Raw genomic sequence first — 27,230 nt, forward strand, 5'->3', positions numbered from 1 at the left:
TTCTGCTTTTGTCAAAAATGGCATAATATCGACCAAAGATTGATAGATTAAATGCTAATGGTGGAAAGTGTCAGAGATTTATCCAGTCTTAGAATTTAACACTAATATATTCTGTGAAAAACATTTGGAGGTACAATGAGAGCATTAAAATCATTAATTACTCTGTCCCACAAGTTTAAAGTGAAAGAAGATCTCAAGGGCAATGACTATATTTATTTTGGGATAACAAATTTCTCAACTTTTTGGAAATGAAAATACTTCAGAACTCCCTCAAAGAAATCCTGCTACCCCCACCCCCAATACAATTCTGTGTAAAGCATAAAAGTAAACAGATAGGAAACAAATGGGTATTTTTCAAACTTTTCATGACTGAAATGGGTCACAGATTGACAATAGCACTAGACTTTCCAGTTTCCCACAGAGAACAAGGGCATTATTGGAATGACTGTTAGATGTGTAACTTGGGGTCGTTCCTGGAGCAAAGAAGGGAGTGTCTGAGGCGGTCAGCACCAGTTACTCTACCTGCTTCTTTCCTCCCACGTCCTCTTCCTTTTGCCTGGACTATTACGATTTCAGTTTCTTCTGGGGGCAATTCAGAGATTTTCTGCAAGAAGAGCTTCTCTAGAGCTTCTGCCATTAAGACTATGTCATCTCCTGGCTGGATTAACGAGACACATATGGTGAGTGAGTCAGGCAGCACTGTCCACACCATAGCAAACCAAGTGACAGCTCCGTACCCAGCACTCCAATGTGTACAGCCCCAAGATCCAGCACCCTACACTGCTGCTTTTCTAAACATTGTGCAATAACATTCTTCAAATAGGAACTCCAAGTTAAGAGATTCTTTTTCTCTTCTAAATTTTCCTAGTTAGTGTCCTTTCTAAGGCCAGCAGTCTATCATTACAGTTCATGTGTGTGCCTTTTCTTCAATTGTAATTCTTTAGAATGGTTCTAGATGAAAAGATCTATCTAGCTAGGTAATAACTAAAAATTGAACTTGGGAGTTTCAAAATCTGAGTTCATGTTCTAACACTTACTAGCTGTAGAACCTTGGGAAGTTTACTTCTTTTTTAGAAATCTCAGGTTTCTCATAAAGGATTGGACTAGATGAACTAATTAAATGTCTTTCAGTTTCAGTGATGAGTGTTAAATAGTAATGTTTCTCTGGTATACACTATACATTTACTATCCTGGCACAGATGCCAAAGTCTATGGTTCTCAATCTGGTGGTTCTTTTGCAATCACATGACTTCAAATCTGTAAAGCAGTTCTGAAAAAGCTAAAGAGGTACTTATTTTATATCTTTCACAGTTTTAAAATAATTATCTGGGGGGGAAAAATATTTACTACTGTGTAGAGATTTTCAGTGGAACTATTATCAAATACAATAGAACAACCCCCAACCCCCCACCCCAGTCCCTCTCTTTCTGGAAGGAAAACTACCAAAAGTAGAGTGTAGGAGTTTTCCTTACTAAACCCTGTAGTGAAATGAAAGTTTCATTTCTCTGGAAGAAAGGAACTAAGCTCCTGCTTAATAAATGGACTACACTCAATGCAGCAAATTATTAAAAAATTTGTCAGTTCTGTAGGAATCTATAGGAAAAGATTCAACTCAGATTGCTAAAAATCCTGCTCCACTATCCTGCTCTTTCTCAGTTTATGCTCTTTTCTGTTAAGGCAGTCATTACAAAGAAAGCATTTTAAAGAGCAATTCTTGATACATCAGGTGGTCTAAATGAAATATATTGCGAAAATCCCAGATTAGGGAGCCAAGGGTCTAGGTTCTCCTTGCTATTTACAAGCCTGTGTGACATTGGGCAAGTCACTTCCCATTTCTGAGCCTTACTTTATTAACCTGATAAATAAAGGAGTTATACTAGGGCACGTCTAAGCTAAATTCAAGCTCTAAATCTCAGATTCTATCATTTTAAAAGTCTCACCACTATTTTTCTTTTAATATCAGTCTAATAGTATATGGCATGGGGCTGAATCAGATCTGAATGGGTATCAGAAGATAAAGATTGTAATTAAAACATCACCAATCATCAAATAAAATGCTACCCTGGAGGATGCCCAAAATCGAAAGAAGTCATACTAAAATTTATTTTAAATATTCAAGATCTGTCTACTGTCATAAGGAAGATTATTTGAATAATCACATAAGAAATCAGTGGTTAATCCCTTAGTAATCCTGTCTCCTGATCTGATAAATAACATGAATCTACCACAAAGAAACCCAAGGAACAAACCTGTCTATAGAATGAAATGGAAGTGAAAATGTACCCAGAGATTCCCCATGAGAAAATAGTCCTGGAGATCCTACCTTATTATAGATGTAACAATTTGTAAACATCGTGTTAAAGTCCTGGATACATTCATGAGCATTCCAGTAGTAGTTATTCTCCAGGCGTTTCTTGATTGTTCCCATGTCCATAGGCGTTTTAATAATTTTATAATAATCCTGATGAATAAAAAGAGGTCTAAATGTCAATGCAACATAAAGTGCAGGTTTACTTTGATTATACTTTCCAGTCTATAGATTCATTGTCATTGTGAATGACAGGCAAAGTTTGGATAGGAGAAACTGTCTAGACAATTTTCAAAATATTTCAGTCCATTGATACACAGATTCGATTCCTGAGTTTTTGACCAACACACATATCCTTACTGACTCCACTTTTTAAAGTAATGACACCACTTAATGCTGATTTTTCACAATCATTTTGTACTCCTAAAGGAATCCTTTATTTTGTGGGGGTTTTTTTGGCTAATGCTAGACAATGGGGTTAAGTGACTTGTCCAAGGTGACACAGCTAAGCAATTATCTGTCTGAGACAGAATTTGAACTCAGGAGGTCTGCCTGACTCCAGGGCCAGTGTTTTTATCCACTATGCCACCTAGCTGCCCCAGGAATCCTGTCAATCTTAAAGGTAAATATTACATCAAATACATATTTTACTCCTCTACATTAATTTGTACATGTTTTGAACATATTTATATATGTCTATGTTTTCTCTTATATATGTATTTCTATGGCAGATTGCAAAACTGAGAGTATGTACTATTTTGTTTATGACATTTTATGCCTAGAACCTGGCAAAAGTAGATTTTTTTTTAAAAGTCTGATAACCAACTAATTGGTCCTTCATTCTCAAAGAAGACCATGACAACAGGGAGGTGATGCCATAACAAGTACATGCTGTAGTTCAGTGAGTCACCAGTCTCACTTTTTCCTCCAGAGCCATCTGTGTCCAGGGGCCAGATTTGAATCAGGATGCGTGACAATAAAGGGTGGAATGACTTGCCCAAAGTCAAACAGGTAATAAGTGGCCAGTGTCTGATTAGAACTCCTGTCCTGACTCCAAGGTCAGTGCTCTATCTACTTCGCCATTCAGCTCCAAAGAAATCTTTTCCTAAGTTCATCTAATGGCATTAACAAGGGGAACTTATCTTTATACTAAGCAATGAGATTCTAAAAATTATTAATGGTTCTGTGCTTATAGTCTCAACAAGGTTACAAAATACTTTTAAAATGAGATTGGTGACCATAAGACAGTATACAGTTAGTTAAAATACATAGTATAGACTTGAAAGTTATAGAAAGTTAGTTGGAAGGACTGTGAAAAGTTCGCACATCTTAGAATACGAATGACTTGCATTTATAGTAATAATTACATTGTCCCACATGTCTGTTTTTGTCCATTTGTTTTCAGTTGAGTCCAACTTTTTACAACTCCATTTAGGATTTTCTTGGCAATGATACTGGAGAGTGATTTGGTTTTTCCCTCTCCAGATCATTTTTCAGATGAGCAAATTGAAGCAAACAGGGTTAAGTGACTTGTCCAGGATCACACTTGTGTGAGTTCATATTTTGAACTCAGGTTTTCATTCTATCCACTGTTCTAACTAAGTAGTTGCCTCTCTCAGATAGTAATAATTAATGTGTTCATTTGTGTTGCTTGACTAGATTTATTACTACCAGAAAAAGAGAAGTGGTAGAAATTTAGTCTTTTTAAAAAATAAAATTATAAATAAAAAATATTTTTAAAAGATTAAAAAGAGATTGTGATTACTGGAAAGAGATATTTGAAGATAAGACAGACAGGAATTTCAAGTAAAGAGATTCAAGGAACAAGCACATTTTATTTAAATTTTCTCTCTCACCATAGATCAGGTATTAAGTGAAGCTGAATTTGTAGTTTGAAGGGAGCTCAGATGTCATCTTGTACAAATGAGTTTCACTGAATAACATTCCCAAATATATGAATTACCAGAGCCTAGGACTAGGACATCTAATCTAGGCAATTCTGTTGTGAATTAAATTCTATTGGAGTGAGGTTCTAATGTAATTAAAGGTAGTTAACATCTTGTATATGTGTACATGTGCACATGCATGAGGAAGGGGAGATTGTGATCATATTTGAGTTGAATTATAACTTAAAAAAACACAGTAAGGATAATAAAATTGAAAATAATTCACCCTAAGGTTTCACCTCATACTTATCTATTTGGCAAAGATATCAAAAATAAGAAGTCAATATAGGATATGGAAAGTACTGATCCAACTGTTCTGGAAAACATCTGAATTAGAAGTACTTTTGTGGTAGCAAAGAGCTGGAAATAAAAGTAAACATCAATGTATAAAGTATAGATGGCAATACTAAAGATAATTAAGTTTTGCATCCCCTCTCCTCATGAAGATATGGGATTATGATATAGATCACTGCCACTTAATAATAGCTATAATTGCAATCAATGATTGACAGATAAATGAGATGTTTAAGATGATATCTGAAAATTGGATTAGGATTTCTAGACCATGGCTTAAAATACTAGAAAGACAGGATTATGATGGAGAAGAACAGTCCACCTAACTGAAGCCTTACAAAGCTAATTAAAAGGGTTTTAAATTGAAAAGGAGGGAGAAGGGGAACTGACTTGCAAGAAATAATGGAGCAATAAAAGTCTAAATAAAATCTATGGTTTCATACTATACAAAAGTGCCATGTGCACAGTTAGCTGTAATGAACAAGGTGAAATACTATTGCAAAGAGTTGAATTTAACTTCACAGGAAGCTGCTAAAATTTGAAGGGATGAGACCTAAGAATGCAGTTGGCCCCTTGAAGGACACACCAAATTTCAGGTCAACAGGACAGGAAAAAGGGGGAGAGAGAGTAAGAATGGAGGTGGGAAGAGGCAGAGGTTCTAACTTCTAGAACACTAAGTTCATTTCAATAAATTTCGAAACAAGGGGACAGAGCATGAAGGGTAAAGACACTGGGATAAAGAGTAATGGATGTAGAAACATGTTCCTGTCAGAGTATTCTAAAGACCACCCAAACAGAAAAAAAGAAAAAGGAAGTCAGGAAACAGATTACAAACCTGGCATGGAGGCATGACATAGTGACAGGGTATTTCAATTATCAAGACATCTGCTGGAAGTTTCTTTGCCAAAAGCAAAGCAGCTACTATTTCTTAATCTGCTTTAGTGATTGTTTAATCCTTCAAAAAATAGAGGAAGGAGAACAGTTATCTTAGATCAGATTCTGAGCAACAATGAAAGGGTTGATAGAAAGAAAATGGGAGCTCTGGGGAATGACTATCTAACATTACATCTTAGAATTTTTGATAAGGAGTTAAGTTCAGTAATCTGACATGCACCCTAGATTTTTGGGATAGGCTTCATAGAAATGAGTTCAAGTAGGATTTAATGACCTAAAACTCAATAAATCTACAGGTAAAGTCACCCAATATCAGAATCTTGAAAAGATGCAATGAAATCTGAAGTCATAAAGAGAAACAATGGTCAATTAGGAAAAAAAGAGGGAGATATTCCTGGTGTTCAAATGGTCTATTTGATGGTTCAGAGAATTCACTGACCAAGACAGATTTTTTAAAAAATGAGTTTAGGTAACCAATTCCAATCTAGCCTCAGATATTTACAAGATTTATGACCCTGGGCAATTACCTAACTTTTATTCGATTGTAAAATGGGGATAATTATAGCACCTACGTACTAGGTTGCTGTGATGATAAAATAAGAAAATTTTTGTAAAGTGCTTAGCCCAGTTGTCTGACAAAAAAGTAGGCACTTAATAACTACTTATCTGTTTAACTCACTCCCTGAACCAGATATTTAAGCCTTGATATCAACAAGGTATCTCAAATTCAACATATCAAATAATTACCAATATAATGTCTTACAAAATCTGCTGTTTTGTTATAGGACCACAATCTTTCCTTTGCCCTGGATCAACAACCTTCATATTGTCCTTAACTCTTCATTCCCCCTCATGACACATACTTAATTGACTGTAAAATCTTATGATACTCTACTCTTTATTGTTCTCTACTCTAGTCACAGAGTGAGCACATTAAGGTCTTATCGCCTCTTGTCTTAAATCATTTCCCCCTCCAATTTATTTTCTGTACAACTGTCAAAAGTAATCTTGTTAAAGCCCAAGTCTGATCATGTCACTTCCTAAGGCTAAACTCTTAACACTGCCCTATTATCTCTATATGCAAATAGAAGCTCCCCTTTGGCTCTGAAGGCCTTTTACAACCTGGCCCCAAACTATCTTTCTAATCTTTATATTACTTCTCTTCCTACACTCTTACAGAGGGACAAACTGACATTTTGTTCTTCACGTATGATATACTCCACCCCCTTTCCCTATGTTATTGTGTTGCACTGACTCTCTCATATTTGTAACCCCCCCCAAAATTATAATTCATTGTTTCCTTCAAAATTCTGCTGAAGTGATATCTTTCTAAGAAGGCCACAGTCCCCAGTACTATCCCTTTCATTTATTTTCCTTGTATTTCTTTCTTTTAAAATGTAATCATCAGCAACACAAACATCTCAGGACATAGAGAATAAGGGAAATATACAAAGTGCTAACTAATCAGATAAACGATTGGGGGGAGTGTATAAATATGCAGTCATTAGTTGTATTCTGAAGTCTACACTGTGAACACTTAATTAGGGAATACTATGCATCAATGATGATCAAGAAAATAAAGGATTAGCTTCCTGTAAGCCTCCAGTTACAATATATACTTTAGCACATATGATGAATGCCCTCCTCCTTTTTCTTTTAATCACTGCCTTTGACCCCACAGCCAACAGCACTGTAACTTATGCTTGGATAAAACTAATTTTACAAATATATTTTATCCATGTGACACATCACAGTCTTCTTATAACATTGAATTTCAGCACTAGGGGTACATTTTATTTATTTTTTTTTAGGTTTTTTGCAAGGCAAATGGGGTTAAGTGGCTCGCCCAAGGCCATGCATCTAAGTAATTATTAAGTGTCTCAGATGGGGTTTGAACCCAGGTACTCCTGACTCCAGGGCGGGTGCTTTATCCACTACACCACCTAGCCACCCCCTGGGGACATTTTAGATAGCAAAATTAACAACATAAGGCATTAAAAATGTGGAAAATGTGAAACTATGTTTACAAGATGAAAGAGTTGAAAGAAGAAGTATAATCTCATCTGATGCTAATCTTTTCTCTAAACTTGCACAACAGTCAGTTTTGGCTATGTCAAAGTAGATGGCATTGCTTCATTATCAGATTTGTTGAAGTCATTAACTCATGGATGTTTTAAGTCATGAGACTTTTAAACAGATTTCTGAATATGTCACATTTCTCATTTCTTATGGTACTAGGGTATTGATACACCAATTTATAAAACCATCTAACAATCAATAGGCACCTAGTCTACTTCTAGTTATTCAGATTAACAAAGAGTCACCATTAATATACTTCTTATCCTTCAACTCTGACCTATATTGGATGTGTCGAATCTTTCTAATATAGTAGAGAGGGTCAAGTTAATGTATGCCAGGAACTGAGCTAGGTATAAAAAGAAAGGCAAAAACAGACTGTATTGTTCATTCATAATCTAATGAAGGAGGTAATTTACAAATGAAATATATAAAGGAAAGTTAGATAAAAATACAGGGGTTACTGCTCAAGGAACCCATAGTTAAGAAAAATAAGGAAAAACTTACATAAAGGGTTTAAAGAAATAATAAATGAAGGAACATCATCTCTTGTACATTAACAAATTATGGGGGGGGGTGCGGGGGGCGGAGGAGACAAAGACCTCTTAGCAAATTTATCTTTGTCCCATCAGATTTCTCCCAAAGCCTTTCAAACAGTTTTATATATTAAAGCATAAGTTTTGTCCCCAAAGCAAGCAATTTCCACTGACTTCCTCCTTCTCCCATTTATCACCTGATTATTTTAGCTTTTCCCTTTCAATACAAATGGTTCAAAGGCAAAAGGTATACTTTGTGGGTGTTATATATTAATATTGGTAAAATCATTAAAAATATATGGAATTAGGCAAAAAAGTGATTAAATTCCTCACACCTTGTAATCAAGCAAACATACTGTAGTTAAATAATTCTAAATGTTCAATACAAAAGTCTCTGCATATTCTTATAAGCATTATTGACATTGTGAAATAAATAATAGGTGGGTGCTTACCAACTGGAGAATGGCAAAACATTGCAGTATATAAATGATGGAATATTATGCTATAAGAATGAAGAACTCAGGAATATATTAAGATCACATATTAATATTATATATTAAGTAGTAAGGAAGCAGACCAGAAAAACTTCATTTGCAGTTACTATAACAAAATGAAGAAAAATAACTGAATACTATGTACTATTGATCTCACCCTCAAAGAAGAGATGAAGACAAAAAAAAGTGAGAAGTATTCATTAATGACTGATAAAATCTTTTAGTTTAACAACTAATGTTTTAGTTAAAACAACTTTAAAAAGAATCCTATCCTCTCTGATTCCTCAAAGTGGCTTACAGAATAGAGGCCTTTATGTTCCTGAATACCTTGACTAATTCTCAATGAAAAGTTTTCCTGGGCTTTTTTTTTGAAAGCTTCCAAGTCTGCCTGCCAAGAAATACTTGCAAGGATATAAATGAAGAAAATGTAATAAAATCAGAAAAGTTCTCAGCAAATGACAAAATTTAAACCAAAATAATAAAAAACAAAAGAACGCTTATAATTCTAATTAATCTAATGTCTCATTTCTTTTGATTTTTTATTTTCATCCCCATATCTCAGTGCTATTGAAAACAATATTTGCAAAGTTCATTCACAGGGGCACAATGGATAGAGTATCGGCCCTAGAGTCAGGAGTACCTGAGTTCAAATTCGGCCTCAAGACACTTAATAATTACTTAGCTGTGTGACCTTGGGCAAGCCACTTAACTCCATTTGCCTTGCAAAAACCGAAAAGTTCATTCATATATTACCACAAGAGATTGGACTCTCAATCTATCCTTCTCTATCTCCAAGTTCTTTCCCCTTCAAATATGTCCAAGTTCTATTCTTAAAAAATCTTAGTTAAAAAAATCTTAGTTAAATGCTATCAATCCTACCCATCCTCAAGTCTTACCTCTCTGCCCTTTCTTACTACTACAAAAAGTAGTCAATAGTAGCTACTTCCAACTACCCTCCCTTTCACTCCTTACTTTTGAAATTTGATTTCTGAGTTCAACTGAAACTGACACTGCTCATTCAAAAAATGCCAATGAGGCGCAGCTAGGTGGCGCAGTGGATAGTGCACTGGCCCTGGAGTCAGGAGAATGTGTGTTCAAATCCATTCAGGTCAGGGTACTTACAGGGAGGTTTAAATCCAGCTGCAGACACTTAATAATTACCTACCTGTATGAACTTGGGGCAAGTCACTTAACCCCACTGCCTTACAAAAAATGAATGTCAAAAAAATGCCAATGATGTAGTAAATTGCAAAATTGTCTTTTCTAAGGTCTCATCCATTTCAATCTATATAGTGCACTGATACTACTGATCATATCTCTTCTTAGGTATGACCACTATCTCCTTTCTAGGTATACACGTAACAACTTTTCCTTATACTTCTACCCTTTTTTTGGCTCATAATTCATATAAATATGGGTATTTGCCAAGATTTTATGCTGGGCCTTGTCTCTTGTATTCCTCTATTCTCATATATATTCATTCTCTCTCTCTCTCTCTCTCTCTCTCTCTCTCTCTCTCCCTCCCTCCCTCTCTCTCTCCCCCCCCCCCCACAATCTCATACAAAGACACAGTATACTCATTAGTTCCCATTTAACTACTAACACTACACAGATGATTCAGAGAACTGGATATATCCAGTTGTAATCTCTCCTCAAAAACTTCAGTCCAGGATGAACAATTGTCTATCGGCTATTTTAGGAAAACTGTGTCAAAAAGACAAAGCAAATAAAATATGTCCAAACCTGAATTCATTAATTTTCCTAATAGTCTCCCTGTTTCAAAACCTCCCTGTCAAAGGCAACATCATCTTTCCAATAAGGATGGAATCATCTTTGTCTTCTCATCCCCTTTCACTTCATACATACATATAATTGGTTAATAAATCTTGGAGTTTATACAAACATCTCAATTCACTCATCACTCTGATGCCTAGATTACTGCAACAGCCTCCTAATTGTTCTCCTATCTTTTACCATTCTAGCCCATTCTGCTTATTGCTGCAAAAGTGATTTTTACTGTGCATAGGTCTGACCATGTTATCTTCTTAATCAAATCTAGAAGCTCCCTATTGCTTCTAGAACAAACTATAGAGTTTTTTGCATATCTATTATCCTTTTCATAACCCTATCTTAACTAAACCATCCTTCTAGGTGGCACTGGTACTCAACTTCTAATTGTTCCTCACACAATTCATCTCTGATTTCCAAGCATTTATATTGACTGTTACCTATTTCATGTATGAACTCCCTCTTCATTTAAATTTCACAGAATCCTCACAGCTCAAGTGGCAGCTTCAATGTGAACTCCTACAATCAATTTGCTTGAACATTCTCTCCCAAATGAACTCATTACTTTGTATTTTATTCTGCAAATACATATTATTTTTTGATTCTCCTAGCAGCACTTAAATTTCTGTTTCATATTCTTACCTACAATGCTGGACATAAAATAAATGCTTAATAAATATTTATTGATTGAGCTAGCATCTTGAAAGTCACCTAAAACCACTAAGATGAACAGGATAGCCAAACTTTAAACTAAGACAACACAAATTGTTTCTCTGAAAGAGATCACATAAAAAAATACAAAATAATCATTCTAATTGTTTTAACTGGCCAAAATGTGGCAAGCGGATAGCATTCAGGTCAGGGTACTTACAGGGAGGTTCAGCTTGACAGCATCCACAGGCTGTTGGAAAGGCCACGCAAACTGATGTTTCCATAATGTCTTAAGCACCACTTTGAGCAGATATTGTAGTTGGTTGGTTTGCCTCTTGGGTTTGTTAGGGTTGGAAGTCTCTGGGGGTGGGGGATTACTGCCTGCAGTGCTGCCTTGCTGGGGTTGGGCCTGGGCCTGCGTTGTAGACATTTGTGTAGTTTCTAGTCCATCCCCCATTACTGGCAAATTTCTCAGTCTTGTCCCAGGGCCACTCTCCACAGACATGCTATTGATCCCATTGCATTCTTCACTAGGAACTCTGTAAAAGAAAAGAAGACATTACCACGTTATATAGCTTATTCCTTCATATTTAGCTTATAAATGTAGTTTAGGAAAAACAGAAATGCTCAAGAGTTTGTGACAACATTGATGGGCAATGAACTGAGAGTAGAAATGTCTAAGAGAACAGGGTGAATTATATGTATGCTGTATTTTATAGGCAACGATGCTATGTGACTGTACAAATTTCAGAATGGTCAAGCAAATTGTAGTAAATAAACTGTATCATGCCATAAAAATGACAATGTTAAAGAATGCAGACAAAATCTAGAGAACCTGTATGAACTAAGTCATAGACAAGTAGATAGAACATGGAGAATAATTGATGTAACATTCATGGTAACAAAGAAAAATTAACAAAGTTTTAAATGATTTCTAACGAGAGAAATAACCACGAGTTCAAAAGCTAAACCTTGACCACCATTATGCCTCTTTTACAATAAAAAAAAAATTTAAAGAAGGTATTCATATGATTGGAGAGTGGCTAGACAAATTAAGGAATGTAATTGTAACAGATAACATAATAACATTGATCAGGAGGAAATAATGGATCATTTCAGAAAAAATCTGGGAAGAGTTATGTGAATTGACATGGTGATGTTAACAGAACCCAGAAAATTTATACAACTTATACATTTTGAAGAAAGAAAACTTTGAATTAATACAAAAATCAATCACTAATTCCAGAAGACTGATAAAGAACATTCTACCTGCCTCCTGATAGAGTAAATGGATTCAAGGTACATAACGAGATAGAGATTTTTAAATATAGACAATGTGAGGACAGATAAAAGATATTAAAGTAGCACACTCCAAATACTGAAAAGTAAAAAAAAAAAAACAACCCTCCATGACGTTGACAGATATTTCAAGGATGGCTGAGGGAAGCACAAGGAAGACTCACATAGGATGAGGAAGTACCAATCAGTTATAATTTGTATGACTGGAAGAAATGCTGACATGGCAATCTCAACATAATGTGTCATCTAAGAATAACCTCATCCACAAGTTCCTTAGAATAATTCTGATTCATTTTCATTCATAAAAAAAAAATTTGAAAAAATATCCAGGGGAATTAACAGGTTATAGAGAATGAAGAACCCTGTAAAGGCCAGCAACACTTCTGCCTAATTATACTTGACTCTTTGAGCCACATATTCATGCTTCTAATTTTTATGTGTGGGGCTAAATCAAAGCCTCATACCGCTATTATCTGTTTGTTTTTTGTTTCTTCAAAACAGAACTGGCATACCACGTACCATATATATATATGTATATGTATATGTATATGTATATGTATATGTATATGTATATGTATATGTTAGGATTTTGCAAGGCAAATGGGGTTAAGTGGCTTGCCCAGGGCCACACAGCTAGGTAATTATTAAGTGTCTGAGACCAGATTTGAACCCAGGTATTCCTGACTCCAAGGCCAGTGCTTTATCCACTACACCACCTAGCTTCCTCCACGTGCCATATTTTTAAACTTCAAGTCAAATTTAGAATTGAGGTATAATATAAAATCATTTTTTGAAATTTTTCCAATAACCCTTCTGATATTGCTCTCATATTTTAATTATCCTTTACAAAAGAATTATAATGTATTGAATTATATATCATCAGCAGTAAAATTAAAAGGAAACTTGATTTAACCATATTCTACTATTTAAAACAAATATTTACTGAATACCATACCTTTCAAGTCATTTTGAAAAATATAAATATCACCAAAAAGTTTTTGGTCTCCTAGAGCACAAACAATTGGTTAGGAAAGGTAAGGTACTATTCTATAAAACATTACAAAAAAATAAAAGTCAAATGAATAGCTACTCTAACAGCAGGCAATTAAGAGATAAAAAAGGTATGGATGGGAGGTTTTTAAATATAATCTCATTTGGTCCTCACAAATAAACTCAAAAGATTACATGGAAAACAGCACTATTCTCATTTTACAGATTATAGAGTCACACTGAAGTTGTGACTCACTAAAGTTTAATAATTCTAGTATATGACTGTAATTGTATTATAAAATCAGACCTCATCTCTAAGAGCTTTATCCAAAAAAGGTTATCTCTTTGTTCAGAAATACAGACAACACATATGGTGATATTCGACCTTAATGTAGATGTTTAAGATGTTCTGTCACCTGGAAAAATTGAAGTTGGGTATGCCCCACTAATGCCACTGGGGCTAAATTCCCTCCACGAGTAGGGGACTATGGGAATCTAGTTCATGGCCTTTGGGAAAAGTGATAGTGAGATATCAGTTTAAAGTGGAATAGAGGATTGGAATCCACCCCCCCCCCCAAAGCACTGATGTATGAGAGGTTACTGACTTATGAAATAAAGATTTGGTCAGAGATAATAGAAACCATTGCTTCTCGAGGGTAAACAATGAAAAATAAATAACAGAGCTTACTTCCAAGTCCATTATATACAGTGGTTAAGCAATTCATTGGAATATATTCCCTTTTTTGCTTAGGCTGTTTTTACTTTAAAGCAGATGACAAAACAGGGGGCATAAAATGCAGAAGATTAAAGTATAACAGAAATATCTATAACAAAATAAACAAATACAAGATAAGTTGGATAATGTTAATGTGTTTTTAAAAAAAATCTGAAGGAAAAGGGGAATAATGTTAGTGAAATGGAGAATTAAATAGGTTCAATCAGTATGACAAGGGGTTGTGGGGATAAAAAGTACTTTTAAAATTTATATTGAGCCATATATGCGTGTGTGAGTTACCATAGTTATGACACTCTGGAGTGACTTAAAAATGAGTTCAGGAGAGTGAACCCAACTAACTTGGATTATTTCCTGAATGTACTAATGTTCAGAATAGAACTCATTAATGTATTGATTCTCAAACGAACTCCACTATAAATTGATCTATTTCTACTAAGGATGCAACAATCCTCTAGTCACTAAGATTCAAATCCTTGAGGTCATTCTTCTATATCACCTGTTGCCAAATTCTGAAAGCATGCATCATCATGTCCCTAATCTATTAAAAAAAAACTCCACACTTTCCCTGTTATGCCTACTGCTTTTGGGAAAGACTACAAATACATAAGCCTAGCAATGAAAACCTTTTACAATTTGTTTGCTGTCTATCCTATTTCACTCCATTTTCAAATCATTACCATTTTCCAGTCTCCCTTTTAGACAAACTTATTTGTTACAAACTACTACTAGTATAGTGTTTCAACTCCTGCTAATATTCTTCTATTTAAAAAAGTGTTCTCCCTAAAATATACTCCTTCCTTTCTTGCAATTCAAAGAATCCTTAGCTTTCTTCAAATTATTCTAAAAAATTTAGAAGAAAAACATCCTATACCAAACTGCTTTTATGAGGTCCAATATATAAAACAGGGAAGGATAAAGCCAAGAAAGAAAACATTGGGAAAACTACTAAAATATATTAAAGCAAACAACATATTGTACACAGTAAGAGCAATATTGCAACAATGAGTAACTGTGATCCAAGACAAATCAAAATGACTCATAATGAAAAATGCTATCTACCCTTTATATTTTTTTTTTTTGGTCTTTTGGGGTGATGGAGGAAGAGAAGACATAGCTGATATGGAAAAGATTTCATATATATAAATGCCATCGTATTTCTTACCTTCTCAAAGGGAAGGGAAGAGCCAGAAGGAGAAAATTTGAAACCCTATGTCTAGAATGTAATCCCTTCTCCATTCTGCCCACTAACACCCTCTGCTTTCTCTAAGTTCCCATTATATCTTATCTTTTATAGGAAGCCTTTCTTAACCACTTTTAATTCTACTGGAGCTTTGCCTCTGCTAATTGCTATATAATCTGTGTGTATTTGTCAGCATGATGTCTCGCTCAATAATTTTAAGCTTTTTGAAGGCCAGAGACAATCACTCTTTTAAAAAGTCATTAAGATTTTTATTATTTCAATCACTTATTTTAAGACTGATGAGATGATTACTGTTAGGACACAGACAAACTAAAAAGAAAACTACTTTCTAAAAATCAATGAATCAAACAGTTCTCAGCCCCAAAGCTGGCCTTGATTCTTCTCTCATTCAGGCAGTTATCAAATATCCTATATATCCCCATTCCATGCATGCATTCCATTGTTTCTTTTAAAAATTTTTTTATTTTATTCTTTCTAATTACATGTAAAGGTACTTCATTTCCTGTAAAATTCTGAGTTCCACATTTTTCTATCTCCCTCACCCCTCCTTGTTGACAGCAAGTAATACGACACAGGTTATACCTGCACAATTCATGTTAATCATATGTCCATATTAGTAATGATGTAAAAGAATCAGAAAAGGGTAAAAAATGAGAAAGAAAATATATAAAACAAATTTTAAGAATCCTTAATGAAAAATAATAGATTTCAGTCTGCTTTCAGATGCCACCGATTCTTTCTCTGGATGTGGATGACATTTAGAAATGAGAAAAAAAATTATTTTTAACCATTTTTTTTGTAATTCCAGAGCTTAACAAAATGTTTTAATACACAGTATTAATTATGATCATCTAATTTTAGTGAAGTTAGTCCCTAGATGAGAAACTTGAAATAAAGTCAACATCCTGTATGTGAAATTGTCAGGTTGGTAGGCTCTGAAAGAGCCTATTTTTGAATCAGTTAATTAATAAATCTTTATATGTACATATATACACAATGTACATAAAAAAGTATTGCCAAGCACTGTGCAATATACAAAAGGGAAGCCTGCTCAAGTTCACTTTCTTCTGTGAATGCAAAGAATCAGGATCAACAAGAGACAATTGCAGAGAGTATGAACAGGAATTAAGGGGGACTGGTAAAGTTTTCTTGTATTAAGTGGGATTTTAGCTGGGGCTCTAAGAAGCCAGGAAGCAAGATGAAATGGAAAGGAATTCTTATAGACCCTGTAGAAATGTCAACTGTAGAGAAATAGTGAAATCACAAGCAAAGAGTTTAGTGATTTTTGGATCAACAGGTAACATACATGGGGGGGGGGGGGAGAGAAAGAGAAGGCTAGAAAAAGCAGGAAGGGGCAGCAAGATTAATGAAGGACTTTAAATCAGATTTTATATTTGATCCTACAAGTGGCAGGGAGCCATGGCAGTTTATAGGGGAAGTACTGAAATTTAATGGACCAGGGTGATGTAATCAGATTAAATCACTTTTATGTATTTAGGAGATTAGTAAAGAAAAAAGAGACAAATTAGAAGACTAGCGGTCTTGCAGGGGTCTCACTGAAAGATGTGGAGTATTTGAAATAATATGGTGAAAACAAATGAGTGAAGAATAGAGGACATATAAGAGATGTTGTGAAGATAGAAATGGTCATCATTATAATGTGAGATGAGTGAGAGTAATATCAGAATTTTATTTTAGAAAAATGGTGGGAAATCTTTTTTTCTGTCAAGGGCCATTTGGATATTTATGATGTCAATCATGGGCCATTTAAAATCATCAACTTAAGAAGTATCCTCCTATAGTTGGTCAAACATTGAATTAATTCACTCTTAAAAAATTCCTAGATTTAGTTAATTTTAAGTCCCATCTGCAGTTACTTTGGTAGAAACAGACAAAATGATTTTGTGGGTCTTATGCAGTCAAGACCACACATTACCCACCTCTGCTTTTGGGAGATCAATTTGAGAACTAAGTGAAAAAGGACTAGAAAGAGATCTGAAGTAGGGACACCAAAATTAGACTAGAAACTGAGGTGATGAGGATCTGTAGTGTGATGACAGTCTAAGGGCAACTTTGAACATGTTGAGTTTAAGATATTTAAATGACATGAAGATTGAGATGGCTACAAGGTAAGAAGAGATTGAGTGGAACATTCCCAATAAAGCCTTCTTAGGGTTAATAGTCCTAGTGAAGTTCTCTCAGAGAAAAGAAACATTAACATGAGAACTAACTATTATTCTTAAGACTATTCTTATAAGAAAGACCTTGCATTCCAAAAATAACTTATGAGCCACCTGCTTTATGATAAGACTATTTTTGCAAACCAGGAGGACAGTCTGTCTAACCATAGACACTACTTCATTAAGATAGTGATAAAGGTCCCAAGATACCTCAGCATCTGGTAGGAAAAGTATTATGAAAACATTTCATTTTTTCCTCTGTGCCTGTTGCTGGGGTATATTTTCCATGAATAAGATTGTACCTCCGAAGACCCAGCCTGCTTTAGGACCTATATAATTTTCCTCGACTGTCTTTTAGGTGCAGCTCTTTGATCAGGTGTCTGCCCTTCTATAGAGAAAAGCTAATAAAAAAAAAACTTTCTTTTGCTCAAACTAGTCTTTGAGAATTTTCTTTAGTCTATTTTTTATCACACACAAGATGTAAAACAAAGGTCAGGAGAGAGATTATAGCTGGATAAATAGTCCTGGATTGATGCTGACCAAAGGGAGCAGAACCAAGAGAACACTGTACACATTAATGACATTGTGAACTAATCAACTATGATGGCATTTCACAGATCAAGGATAACATTGGGAAACCTGTTATGGACAGTTCTATCCACAACCAGAGGGGGAAAAAAAAAACAACAAAACACCAAATTAGAATTAAGCTATGTTCACTTTAAAAACTTCATTTTACTTTCCTATCTTATGACTTTCTTTCCCCTTAGTCCTAACCTAATTCCTCAAACACAAAATGACTAATATGCAAAAATATTAAACATACATGCACAAGTTTTACCAGATTATTTGCTGTCAAGGGGAGGGGGGGAAACAAAGGAGAGGTAGAAAATGTTTAAGTATAATTTATAAATTTGCAAAAGGATGAAAAACTGTAAGATGTAACTAGGAAAATAATGTCAAAAATTAAAACAAAACTCCCTCAGAAAATAGTTCTGAGAATCATTTGCATAGAGATAGATGATAAGTATGTTAGGAGAGCTAATAAAATCACAAAGGTTAATAAAGATGAAATCGGGAACAGCAAAGTCTTTCTTTAAAAGGGGAAATTAGTCTTTTAGGTTTTGTGGGCCAAGAAGCAAAAAATCAAAAATTACTATGTTGGTTGGTTGGTTCTTGTCCTTCGTTATCGAAGATCAAATTGTCATCACTATGTTTGAGATAAATTACAGTGTCCAACAGTGGCTTATCAGTCCAAAAATGTTGGTACTTAAATGAAAGAAAACAAAGTTTTATAAAATGTTAATAATAAAGTTCTACTAATGAGAATGGAAAGTTTTGGGGGGTGGGCACAACAGTTTACTTAACTTGGAGTTCAAAATTAAGATTTCCATGGTTTGAAGGTTAGGTGAAAGCTCTTCATTAAAAAGATTTTATACAACAAGGACCAAAAAATATTGCTGGCACTAGTATGAATTAGAAAAGATATACCTTACAAATATATGTGGGACTGGAGACCTAGCTTCTTGTTTTAACTTCTGATGGCATAGAAAATGTGTAACGCTTTCAAATGACTTTCAAATGTTAGTTGTCATGGAATTTGGTTTACCATAGTATATGTTTTACATAAGTACTGTTTTGCATTGAAATTTTAAATTAAATTCATTAAGGAAACCACTATCAAATTTGGAGTGATAAAAAAATTGTATTTTGTGGGCTGTACAAAAACAGATAGCAAATGAGATTGCTGGTCCCTGGTATAGAGGAATAAAAGGATAGGACCCAGGATAAAGCTTTGGGGGGTAGATACTAAGGATTAATCTGAATGACTCAAGCAAAGGAGCAGTAAGGTAGCAAAGAAAAGTAGGAGAGAACAATGATAGGAAACAGATCATGGTGAGTATTCAAACATTTGTCTAAAGAAGTCAGAGAATTCATAGGCTTTGGTCTTCACATCTTTAAATTACCAATGCTAAAATAATACTGTCAGTCAAAATTAAAATGTTTATGTGAATTCATGGATAGAGAATGCATACCAAGCACAGATCATTAACAATCAAAGGAGGGTACAAACTAGGTATTTAGGTGGAATATGAGGCATCATAACACACACAAATATTGTTCAAAGTTAGGTGACAGGCCTGCTCCCAAAGGTTATGCATATAATGAGCAGCCAGTAATAGTGTGATAAGATGGGTCAACTGCTTTTCTTCAACACAATCACATATTAACACTCCCATATAATCATCCCCAGCTTAAGTTGAAGTGACTTCCAACTCAAATTAATAGAATTTCAGGGAAGTCATAACCAGAGATCTACAATAGCAACTATGTAGTTCCAACTGGGAAAATTTAATACTTTCTCTCACTTAATGGATATATTAAAGACTTGACTGTTAAGTTAGAGGTCACCTGTCTCTTTTTTTCATTTATGGAGACCCAAAGCCACAAAGGAGAAAGGATGGATGAATTACAGAAACAAAAATTTAGAGGCAAAAGGTATTCTAAGAGGTCAATCAGTCCAAAATGCTCATTTTACAGATGATAAAAAGAGGTTCACACAAGAGATTCTCTTCAAACCAAGGGATCCTAGATGTTAAATTCAACACAAAGACTACACTACTGCATCACAGATCTTATACCCAAATCCACCACACTTCAGTGTTCTTTTCCACAATTCTCCTTCACCACACAGATCCAATCATTTCTCAAAATTTGTCATTTTTTAATTCAATGGCTCTCTCACATCTGTACCCTTCTATCTATTCATAGGCTCCAAACTAGTTTCAAATTCAATACGTGTTACCTGAGGTATTCCAAAAACCTCCCTTGCCCTTAAGTATTTTTCTGTCCAGTACATTTAGCTGTCTTTGATTTTTGTAAAGCAAAAGTCTGTCATTAACCCTCCAACACATCCTAGTAGTTCCTTATTCTCAATCAAAATTAATTTCCACCTTAGTGTTTGATAATACATAGCTATGAGCTGTGAGGTATATAATTTATAAACACATATTAAGACTGAATGCTCAAATATTTTTTACAGGAATGTAATCAAAAAATTTAAAGACTGACTTAGAAGAAAATGTACTTAGAAAATCATAAAGACTTATTTTCTTGAAATACTAATATTAATCTTCCATTTACCTCCTTCCTCAATACCTGATGCAAAGTGAAGTGAACAGAAACTAGGAAAACAAAATTCAAAGTAACAGCAATAATGTAATAAAATAATCAATGTAAAAGACTGGTTATTTTGATCAGTACAATAATCCATGACAATTCTAAACTCATGATGAAAATGCTACATACTTTCAGAGAGAATTTATAAACTCAGTGCAGAATGATAACTTCTTTAGCAACATGGACAATATGAAAATACATTATGCATAACTTGCCTTTCCAATTGGTGGAGGGAAAGGGGGAGGAAGGAAGAGAATTTGAAGCTGAAAAAGAAAAAAAAAAGAAAATAGAATTTTTAAAAAAAGAATAAGAAAACAAAGTGCACTGGAATTTTATCTTTCCAGATAGAAGACAACTCTAGGTTACAGTTACACTTACACATTTCCTTACTGAAGGGCATATGATGATTAACTCATCCATACCAAAGGGTTGCCTCACTTTGTAAATAAGTCTAGCTCTAGGTAGTGCCCAATGAATAACCTAAAAACAACTTAAGGGATCATATCTCTTTTGCTCAAATGGCTGTAACCTCATTAATGAGTATTCTCTCTAAGGATTCAGTTCATAACTCATTCTACTGTGAAATTGACTTCTGCAAGACTTATAAGCAAACATAAAATTTATTCCAAAGGATCCATCCCATATAGGGTGTTCTTAAGTTTTCCTGACATTCCAAGAATACAAGCATTCATATATATATATATATATATATATATATATATATATATATATATATATGTATGTATGTATATATGACCAAACTGAAAAATGATCCCTCTTCTACTTGAATATTTATATGTGTTGTATATACTAGACCCTCAGAGGTATTTGATGAAATTTTTCTCCTGTTGACACTTTTCTTCCTTATCTTGTTTGCAATGATTTTGTTTGTACAAAAACACATACTGTCTTTAATTTGAAATAAATCCCTCTAGTATGAATTTAAGCCTTCATTCATCTCACATATCAAATCATGACCATTTCTATCTTCACAATATCCTATGTATGCCCTCTATTCTTTACTCACAGAAGTCACCACCATCCCAGTTCAAATCCTCAACATTTTTCAACTAGACTACTCCAACAGCCTTCTATTTGGTCTCCTTTTCTTTTCTAATCTCAGTTTATCCTTCACACAAAAAAGTGATTTTATCTGACCACATAACCCTAAACCATTAAACTTCAGTACCTCTTCAAAATGTGAACCCTTTCTATCTTCCAAGTTTCTTACACATTAGTCAACATTCCTATAAATCCATACATACTCTTCATCACTTTAGATGTTGCATCCCACATCTGTAGCTTTGAATGCTTGTCCTCCTCTCCATGTCTTGCATTTCATCAGAAAATAAGATTTGAGAAAACTATATCAATACAATGTCTAAATACTATTGCAGAGGACTATGAATTAAATATGTGGTTCACATATTGACAGTTCGGAGTCCAGGCTGAGAAAAATTTTGGGACATTTTTACTGTGGGATTTGTTTTTTATTATCATAACAGGTTCTATTTTTCTTGTTTTATCAACTAGGGAGAAATAAAGAAAAGCATTGCACTTAAACTGAAGAATGAGACATTTTTGAATGTGATAAGTGAAGGAATTTGTTTTGCTGGACTATGCATTTTGTTGAATGTTTTATTTTTATTAAATAAATGTAATAAGCTCACACACAAGACTTCTGGTGGAAAGGGTGGAAGGAACAAGCATTCATTAAGTGTCTAATCATGTGCCAAGTACAGTGCCAAGCACTACACAAATAATATTTCTTTCCATCCTTTAAGACAACTTGAGAAAGGAGGTGCAGAATATTTTCCCCCATGTTCCAATTAAAGAAACTGAGGCAGATAGAGGTTAAGTGATTTTCCCAGTCACACACCTAATAAAAGTTTACAAAATCAGTTCTTGAATTCAGGTCTTCCCCATTTTTCCTGATCTCCCCAGTTTCATGCTTTCCTCCCTAACATTCTCTTCCATATCTATTTATGAACAAATCTTCCATCTCCTATAATATTGTAAGCTCCTTGAAGTCAATGACATTTCCTGGAGATGAGGAGTGATTTTCTGTTTCCAACACCTGGCACTTAATAACAAGCATTTTAAAATTCTTTTTGGCTGAGTAAATTAAATTTTAGATACATATTACAAAAATATAGTAGTACTTTTTGTAGTAGCAGACAACTGGGGGGGAAAAGAAGACATCTATTGACTAGGGAACAAACTATGGTACATGAATGTAAAGAAAGATTACTATACTTTATGAAATAAAGAACATGTAAACTGAAACATGGGAAGCTGCAAATGAAATGATACATGGGGGGAACACTCAAGAAAACAACATGTATAATGTACATGTTAATAACAACAACAACAAAAATCTTCTATAATACCTTGTAATTTTATTAGTCAAAAGATTTAAAATTTGGAAAGGACTTCAGCAAACATGTAATTCTATTGTAACTTCCCAGGTTAAGTAGTGATTATCCAGCCTCTAAGTAGAGGGAATCTTTCATGTCTATGAGATCTCATTTCATTCTTGAACAACTGTTTTGAAGTTTTCCCTAATACCAAGCCAAGATGTCCTCATTGCAATTTTTACCCATTGCTCTGGGTTCTGCTTTTCTTCTTTTTTTTGCAAGGCAAATGGGGTTAAATGGCTTGCCCAAGGCCACACAGCTAGGTAATTATTAAGTGTCTGAGACCAGATTTGAACCCAGGTACTCCTGACTCCAGGGCCTGTGCTTTATCCACTATGCCACCTAGCTGCCCCTGGGTCCTGCTTTTCAGGGCTAAAAAGAAACACAAAGCAGTCCAATAATTAGTTGAACTCATACATCATACCTATACATACTCACCCCCCCCCATCTCCAGCCCCCCAGTTTTATCTTCTTAAGGCCAAATATACTGAGCTTCAGGTCATGAAAAAGCCCTACTTTTTGACCTAATGGTTGCACTACTTCAGGACACTTCAGTTTATCAATGTTCTTTCATCCAAAACTAAACAAATTACTGCCAATGAAGTCTGATGAGAGTAAAGAACAGTTAACGCTTTCTTCTTGACAGCCATTAGCTGCTGACAAATATATCTTACTTGTTGACTCATGCTGAGCCTCCTCTCCTCACCCCCTAGAACTGCTGCCTAGTTATATCTCTCCTGAATTATATTTGGCATAGAATTTTTACAGCCAAGTACAGACTTTACATTTATCCCAATTTTATCTAATTATGAAAGAATCTAACAACTTTTATTCTGGTTGTTAATAAGATCATACTTCTAATCATGCCTTGTAATTTACAAAACCATGTAGGTTATACAAAATGAAACCATTTTATGTGGACCATTCTACCATTACAAGGACATTCTCAAGGTCTCTGAAGAACTTCACAGTGATAATTGTTTTAGTCCTTTTCAAAAATCAAGGACAACTACCAACCATCCAAAAATGAAATGATTTCCTTTAATGAAAGCAGTGGACAACTAATACACATTTTAAGACTGAATGTAGGGACAGCTAGGTGGCTTAGGAGATAGAGAACCAGCCCTGGAATCAGGAAGATCTGGGGGAAAAAAGACTGAATGTAAATACCAAGTACAAAAATACCATTTAATTCTGTTCCTTTCCCCCATAAACAGAACAAGTATGACAATAAGCTAGCTTCATTTCTTTTGGGGGTGGGGTTGGGGGGGGCAAGGCAATGGGGTTAAGTGACTTGCCCAAGGGCACACAGGTAATTATTAAGTGTCTGAGGCCAGATTTGAACATAGGTCCTCCTGATTCCAGGGCCAGTGCTCTATCCCTTGTGCCACCTAGCTGCCTACTAATTTCATTTCTATAGAAATTGGCTAGGACTTTTTGTCTTACTCTTTAAAATGAGAATAGGATGGCTAGTGATGCAGGGGATAGAGCACTGGCCCTACAGTCAGGAGTACCTGAGTTCAAATCCAGTCTCACACACTTATTACCTAGCTGTGTGACCTTGGGCAAGTCACTTAATCCCATTGTTTTGCAAAATTCAATTAAATAAATAAAATGAGGATAATAATACTTGGTCTTATATACTAGCTGTGTAACCTTGGCAAGTCATGAAGGGTTAGTCAATCAATTAAACAAAAATAATTACTTGTGTTATCTCATCTGCCCTATTTAATTGTGAAGAAAACTATTTCAAAACTTGAAATTCTACATAAAACGTTAGCAATTATACAATTTTGCTTTCAGTTTTTTCAGTCATGCCCAACTCTTTGTAAACCTATTTGAAAAGCTCTTGGCAATGATACTGATTTGCAATGTCCTTCTTCAGTTCATTTCATAGATAAAGAAATTAAGAAGTCAAATGACTTGCCTAGAGTCACAGAGCTATTAAGTTTCTAAGTCCAGATCTTAACTCAGAAAAGAGTTCCCCACTCCAGGTTCAGCATTTTATCTACTGTGCCAGCAAGTTGCCCTGCTCCAGGTAATTTCTGTAATTATGCCAGATCAAATTATCATAATGGAAAAAGAGAGGAAATCAAGATTAGGGGTCTGGGTTCTAGTTGTAGCAACAGCAACCCAGAATATATTTTACAATAAATTTTTAAAGTCACCCATTCTTTGAGAATTTTAAAGGTTATAAAATGCAGTAGAGGTTAGCTCTTATATAAAATATTCATAGATAACTAAAACAATTCTGAGGTACCTAACACTTCATACCAATCAGGTTGGCTAACATGACAGAAAAGAAAAATGATAAGATATTGGAAGGGATGTGGGAAGATTGGGACACTAAAGCACTGTTGGGGGAGGTGTAAATAAATCCAGTTATTCTGGACAACAATCTGGAACCATGACTAAAGAGCTTTATAGCTGTGCATAAAATTTGATCCTACAATATCCATACTAGGTCTTATCCCAATAAGATCATAAAACAGGAAAAGGGACCCACATGAACAAAAATATAGCTCAAAAAATAGTGATATATGAATGTGATGGAATACTATTGTTCTGTAGGAAATCACAAGCAGATTTCAGAAAAACTTGAGAAGACTACGATGAACTGATGTGTAAAGTCAGCGAAATAAGATAGATCATTGTACAACATCAAAATTATGTGATCAAATTTGATACTTTGCTCTTCTGCAAGCAAAATTGTTCATAGAAAATTCTAATTCAAATCCAGAAAATGAATTAGGGAACCTGAATGCAGACCAAAGTATAATATTTTTACTTTTTAAATTCTGATTTTTTTCCTCATGGTTCTTCCCCTTCTTACTAAGAATGAATGGTGAAAATTATCTTTACATGTAAATTGCAAAAAATAAAATAAAAATTTTGAATGTTTAAAAAAGAAAATCAAATATGTCAGAACATTTAACATCTTGGATTGGAATAGAATTCCTATATAATCCAATACCTTCAAGCTGAGATGACAATATTGTGATTTATTTCAAAGTCTTACTAAACCCCATTTTGCAGATAATGAAACAAATGAAGCACAGAACTTAGTAAACAATATAGATAATATGTGAATTTTAAGTCTACTAAATCCAAGTTTAGTGGCACTTTTCTGTGTTTGTGTGTGGGTAAGGTTAGAATCCCTGGGTCTAGGATTGATTACAAGCTAGTAATTCCTCAATGACATTTCTACATTGTCAACATGCTTGTTCAAATGCTCAATGCATTTTGCTTATAATACCAATTATCCTGAACCATTCCATTCTTAAGAGTTCAACCAAGCAGGAGCATAAAAACAAATAGCTAATTCATATTCTTAGCAGATTTTTCCCTACTTTGTGCAATCTGTGTTAGTAGGGAAACACAAATAGGATTACTTTTCCATCTGACTGCTTTAAGCAGCTGGTGAGAACAGTATTCATGTCATCAACTAGACTGCATTGTCTGGACTCAATCCAATGATCATAATGCAAGATTTTGTAATTAGAAACCTCAATCCTTTATTCACAGAGGTTGCACATGTTATGACCTCTACTACCTATAGTTTCCCCAGTAAACCATGCCACTGAGAGAGTTTTTCAGTCAGGAGTCAAATGCATAAGTCATTTTAGGGACAACTGAGACCCTGGTTTGTGGAGTTGTGAACAGATCCCATCATTCTGGAGAACCATTTGTAACTGCCGAATAGGGCAATAAAACTGCACCTACCCTTTGATCTAGCAATACCACTACTGGATCTGCATCCCAAAGAGATCATTAAAAAAGTAGAAAGATCTACAATAAACAAAAAATGTATAGCAGAAATTTTTATAGAGGCAGAGATTTGGAAAATGAGGGTATGCCCCTCAACTAGGGAATGGCTAAACAAATTATGGTATATTAGTGAGATTAGGTACTCCTATTCTGTTGAGAAATCATGAATGGATAGATTCCAGAAAAGTCAGAAAAGACTTGCATGAACTAATGCTGAGCAGAACCAAGAGAACACTAGACACATTAACAATAACATTATGTGATGATTAACTGTGATGGATTAAGCTCTTCTCAGCAACTGATCAATCCACATCCAGGGAAAAAAACTATGGAGCCTGAATGCAGACCAAAGCATACTATTTTAATTTTTCAAAATCTCTGTTATGCTTTATTGCCTTTTTTTCATGTTTTCCCCTTTTGATTCTGATACTTCTTTCACAACATGACTAAATGGAAATATAACTGTAGAAGT

At 34.6% G+C, this 27,230-nt stretch overlaps 1 protein-coding gene across 2 annotated transcripts in view; it reads right to left on the reverse strand.

The window, feature by feature from the left end:
- The window catches only part of BRD4 (bromodomain containing 4), a 141,841-nt gene that overhangs the window by 66,363 nt on the left and 48,248 nt on the right, over positions 1-27,230 (reverse strand). For both annotated transcript variants that reach the window (XM_074204288.1, XM_074204287.1), the window contains exons 2-4: positions 11,208-11,526; positions 2,324-2,461; positions 523-658 (exon numbers count right to left, since the gene is read on the reverse strand). In XM_074204288.1, the coding sequence (XP_074060389.1) occupies positions 523-658; positions 2,324-2,461; positions 11,208-11,492 (559 nt within the window). In that variant the 5' untranslated portion in view covers positions 11,493-11,526. The remainder of the gene's footprint in view (positions 1-522; positions 659-2,323; positions 2,462-11,207; positions 11,527-27,230) is intronic.

The sequence above is a fragment of the Macrotis lagotis genome, chromosome X, assembly GCF_037893015.1.
Source record: "Macrotis lagotis isolate mMagLag1 chromosome X, bilby.v1.9.chrom.fasta, whole genome shotgun sequence".
Taxonomy (NCBI): domain Eukaryota; kingdom Metazoa; phylum Chordata; class Mammalia; order Peramelemorphia; family Peramelidae; genus Macrotis; species Macrotis lagotis.